Source organism: Daktulosphaira vitifoliae, unplaced genomic scaffold (genome assembly GCF_025091365.1).
Source record: "Daktulosphaira vitifoliae isolate Bord-2020 unplaced genomic scaffold, ASM2509136v1 Scaffold_1, whole genome shotgun sequence".
Lineage (NCBI taxonomy): Eukaryota > Metazoa > Arthropoda > Insecta > Hemiptera > Phylloxeridae > Daktulosphaira > Daktulosphaira vitifoliae.
This window is the reverse complement of record NW_026099572.1, coordinates 58,954,971-58,959,730: the sequence shown is the minus strand read 5'-3', so window position 1 is coordinate 58,959,730 and position 4,760 is coordinate 58,954,971. Positions and strand designations below refer to the sequence as shown.

At 22.0% G+C, this 4,760-nt stretch overlaps 2 protein-coding genes across 37 annotated transcripts in view; one reads left to right on the top strand and one right to left on the bottom strand.

Moving 5' to 3' along the window:
• Positions 1 to 4,760, bottom strand: part of LOC126894757 (uncharacterized) — a 239,303-nt gene that overhangs the window by 26,351 nt on the left and 208,192 nt on the right. The window lies entirely within an intron of this gene.
• LOC126908504 (E3 ubiquitin-protein ligase Topors-like) overlaps positions 1 to 4,760 on the top strand; it is a 56,568-nt gene that overhangs the window by 25,718 nt on the left and 26,090 nt on the right. For 7 of the 36 annotated variants that reach the window (XM_050690725.1, XM_050690657.1, XM_050690649.1 and 4 more), the window contains 11 exons: positions 195 to 224; positions 532 to 564; positions 979 to 1,008; positions 1,687 to 1,716; positions 1,997 to 2,029; positions 2,395 to 2,424; positions 2,734 to 2,766; positions 3,132 to 3,161; positions 3,442 to 3,474; positions 3,840 to 3,869; positions 4,177 to 4,209. In XM_050690725.1, coding sequence (XP_050546682.1) covers positions 195 to 224; positions 532 to 564; positions 979 to 1,008; positions 1,687 to 1,716; positions 1,997 to 2,029; positions 2,395 to 2,424; positions 2,734 to 2,766; positions 3,132 to 3,161; positions 3,442 to 3,474; positions 3,840 to 3,869; positions 4,177 to 4,209 — 345 coding nt within the window. The remainder of the gene's footprint in view (positions 1 to 194; positions 225 to 531; positions 565 to 978; positions 1,009 to 1,686; positions 1,717 to 1,996; positions 2,030 to 2,394; positions 2,425 to 2,733; positions 2,767 to 3,131; positions 3,162 to 3,441; positions 3,475 to 3,839; positions 3,870 to 4,176; positions 4,210 to 4,760) is intronic. The other 29 variants (XM_050690684.1, XM_050690735.1, XM_050690729.1 and 26 more) reach the window with 29 other exon arrangements.

Here is a 4,760-nt window from a genome sequence, read left to right as displayed (position 1 = left end):
TTGAAACATGAATGTACTATCAAAATGATTTTAACTTTTATTCTAAATACATTTCGTATTTAACACTTTAGTGTTGCAATTACATAAGTCTTTTAAAATCTAAATTATTAAGTGCTAATTAACTATTATTTACTTTAATTTTGTTTTGTACTATAATACAGTTTAAATATATAAAATTAATATACTGTGTTTAGGTATAAGATTTGATGCTAACGATCCATTACGTAAGTAAAGAAAAACTAACATTCAAATAAATATGACTAAAAAGTTTAATTGAATAATATTATATTAATAATATATTATAATAATATTATAATATATTAAGATAATGTCATAAATTTACTATTATCTGCATATGTTTCTAGTGATCTTAAATATCTAGACCCATCAAAACCATATCCTATCTTAAAATATTACTCTTTTCTTTTGCATCAAGAATGTACTGACAAAGGATAAATCATTTTAACTATTATTCTGAATGTATTTAAAATATATAACTTTAAATAAAAAAAAATTATCTACTGTGTTTAGGTTTAAATACTGGTGCTAATTTCTCACCACTAGGTAAGCAAATAATTACTAACATTCAGTTGAATGCGNTTCTCACCACTAGGTAAGCAAATAATTACTAACATTCAGTTGAATGCGAATAAGAAGTTCATTTGAATAATAAAATAAGTTATTAAGATAATATTTATAATATGTTGGTTTCTTGGAATTCTAAAGATCCTAAATATCTAGACCCATTTACAATATATCCTTTTCTAAAGTTTCACTCTTTTCTTTGAAACATGAATGCACTATCAAAATGATTTTAACTTTTATTCTAAATACATTTCGTATTTAACACTGTAGTGTTGCAATTACATAAGTCTTTTAAAATCTAAATTTTTAAGTGCTAATTAACTATTATTTACTTTAATTTTGTTTTGTACTATAATACGGTTTAAATATATAAAATTAATCTACTGTGTTTAGGTATAAGATTTTATACTAACGATCTATTACGTAAGTAAAGAATAACTAATATTCAATGAGATACGACTAAAGAGTTCATTTCAATATAATATAATTTATTAAGATAATATGTTTTATCTATTTTTATCATCATCGATATCTAGTGATCCTAAATATGTAGAGCCATTCACAATTTATACTATCTTAATATATCACCCTTTTCTTTTGTATCAAGAATGTACTGACAAAAGTATAAATCATTTTAACTATTATTCTGAATGTTTTTAATATATATAACTTTAAATAAAAAAAACTTATCTACTGTGTTTAGGTTTAAATACTATTGCTAATTTCTCACCACCATGTAAGCAATTAATTACTAACATTCAGTCGGATGCGAATAAGAAGTTCATTTGAATAATAAAATAAGTTATTTAGATAATATTAATTATATGTTGGTTTCTTGGAATTCAAAAGATCCTAAATATCTAGACCCATTTACAATATATCCTTTTCTAAAATTTCACTCTTTTCTTTGAAACATGAATGTACTATCAAAATGATTTTAACTTTTATTCTAAATACATTTCGTATTTAACACTTTAGTGTTGCAATTACATAAGTATTTTAAAATCTAAATTATTAAGTGCTAATTAGCAATTATTTACTTTAATTATGTTTTGTACTATAATACAGTTTAAATATATAAAATTAATCTACTGTGTTTAGGTATAAGCTATTATGCTAACGATCCATTAAGTAAGTAAAGAATATCTAATATTCAATGAGATACAACAAAAAAGTTCATATCAATAATAAAATAATTTATTAAGATTATATGTTTTATCTATTTTTATCATCATCGATATCTAGTGATCCTAAATATTTAGAGCCATTCACAATTTATACTATCTTAATATATCACTCTTTTCTTTTGTATCAAGATTGTACTGACAAAGGATAAATCATTTTAACTATTATTCTGAATGTATTTAATATATATTACTTTAAATAAAAAAAACTTATCTACTGTGTTTAGGTTTAAATACTGGTGCTAATTTCTCACCATCAGGTAAGCAATTAATTACTAACATTCAGTCGGATGCGAATAAGAAGTTCATTTGAATAATAAAATAAGTTATTTAGATAATATTAATTATATGTTGGTTTCTTGGAATTCAAAAGATCCTAAATATCTAGACCCATTTACAATATATCCTTTTCTAAAATTTCACTCTTTTCTTTGAAACATGAATGTACTATCAAAATTATTTTAACTTTTATTCTAAATACATTTCGTATTTAACACTTTAGTGTTGCAATTACATAAGTATTTTAAAATCTAAATTATTAAGTGCTAATTAGCAATTATTTACTTTAATTATGTTTTGTACTATAATACAGTTTAAATATATAAAATTAATCTACTGTGTTTAGGTATAAGATTTGATGCTAACGATCCATTACGTAAGTAAAGAATAACTAACATTCAGTTAGATAAGACTAGAAAGTTTAATTGAATAATATTATATTAATAATATATTATAATAATATTATAATATATTAAGATAATGTCATAAATTTACTAGTATCTGTATATGTTTCTAGTAATCTTAAATATCTAGACCCATCCAAACCATATCTTATTTTAAAATATCACTCTTTTCTTTTGTATCAAGAATGTACTGATAAAGGATAAATCATTTTAACTATTATTCTGAATGTATTTAATATATATATAACTTTAAATAAAAAAAACTTATCTACTGTGTTTAGGTTTAAATACTGGTGCTAATATCTCACCATCAGGTAAGCAATTGATTACTAACATTCAGTCGGATGCGAATAAGAAGTTCATTTGAATAATAAAATAAGTTATTTAGATAATATTAATTATATGTTGGTTTCTTGGAATTCAAAAGATCCTAAATATCTAGACCCATTTACAATATATCCTTTTCTAAAATTTCACTCTTTTCTTTGAAACATGAATGTACTATCAAAATGATTTTAACTTTTATTCTAAATACATTTCGTATTTAACACTTTAGTGTTGCAATTACATAAGTCTTTTAAAATCTAAATTATTAAGTGCTAATTAGCAATTATTTACTTTAATTATGTTTTGTACTATAATACAGTTTAAATATATAAAATTAATCTACTTTGTTTAGGTATAAGATTTGATGCTAACGATCCATTACGTAAGTAAAGAATAACTAACATTCAGTTAGATAAGACTAAAAAGTTCATTTTAATAATAATATAATTTAATAAGGTTATATGTTTTATCTATTTTTATCATCATCGATATCTAGTGATCCTAAATATTTAGAGCCATTCACAATTTATACTATCTTAATATATCACTCTTTTCTTTTGTATCAAGATTGTACTGACAAAGGATAAATCATTTTAACTATTATTCTGAATGTATTTAATATATATAACTTTAAATAAAAAAAACTTATCTACTGTGTTTAGGTTTAAATACTGGTGCTAATTTCTCACCATCAGGTAAGCAATTAATTACTAACATTCAGTCGGATGCGAATAAGAAGTTCATTTGAATAATAAAATAAGTTATTTAGATAATATTAATTATATGTTGGTTTCTTGGAATTCAAAAGATCCTAAATATCTAGACCCATTTACAATATATCCTTTTCTAAAATTTCACTCTTTTCTTTGAAACATGAATGTACTATCAAAATGATTTTAACTTTTATTCTAAATACATTTCGTATTTAACACTTTAGTGTTGCAATTACATAAGTATTTTAAAATCTAAATTATTAAGTGCTAATTAGCAATTATTTACTTTAATTATGTTTTGTACTATAATACAGTTTAAATATATAAAATTAATCTACTGTGTTTAGGTATAAGATTTGATGCTAACGATCCATTACGTAAGTAAAGAATAACTAACATTCAGTTAGATAAGACTAGAAAGTTTAATTGAATAATATTATATTAATAATATATTATAATAATATTATAATATATTAAGATAATGTCATAAATTTACTAGTATCTGTATATGTTTCTAGTGATCTTAAATATCTAGACCCATCCAAACCATATCTTATTTTAAAATATCACTCTTTTCTTTTGTATCAAGAATGTACTGACAAAGGATAAATCATTTTAACTATTATTCTGAATGTATTTAATATATATAACTTTAAATAAAAAAAACTTATCTACTGTGTTTAGGTTTAAATACTGGTGCTAATTTCTCACCATCAGGTAAGCAATTAATTACTAACATTCAGTCGGATGCGAATAAGAAGTTCATTTGAATAATAAAATAAGTTATTTAGATAATATTAATTATATGTTGGTTTCTTGGAATTCAAAAGATCCTAAATATCTAGACCCATTTACAATATATCCTTTTCTAAAATTTCACTCTTTTCTTTGAAACATGAATGTACTATCAAAATGATTTTAACTTTTATTCTAAATACATTTCGTATTTAACACTTTAGTGTTGCAATTACTTAAGTCTTTTAAAATCTAAATTATTAAGTGCTAATTAGCAATTATTTACTTTAATTATGTTTTGTACTATAATACAGTTTAAATATATAAAATTAATCTACTTTGTTTAGGTATAAGATTTGATGCTAACGATCCATTACGTAAGTAAAGAATAACTAACATTCAGTTAGATATGACTAAAAAGTTCATTTTAATAATAATATAATTTAATAAGGTTATATGTTTTATCTATTTTTATCATCATCGATATCTAGTGATCCTAAATATTTAGAGCCATTCACAATTTATACTATCTT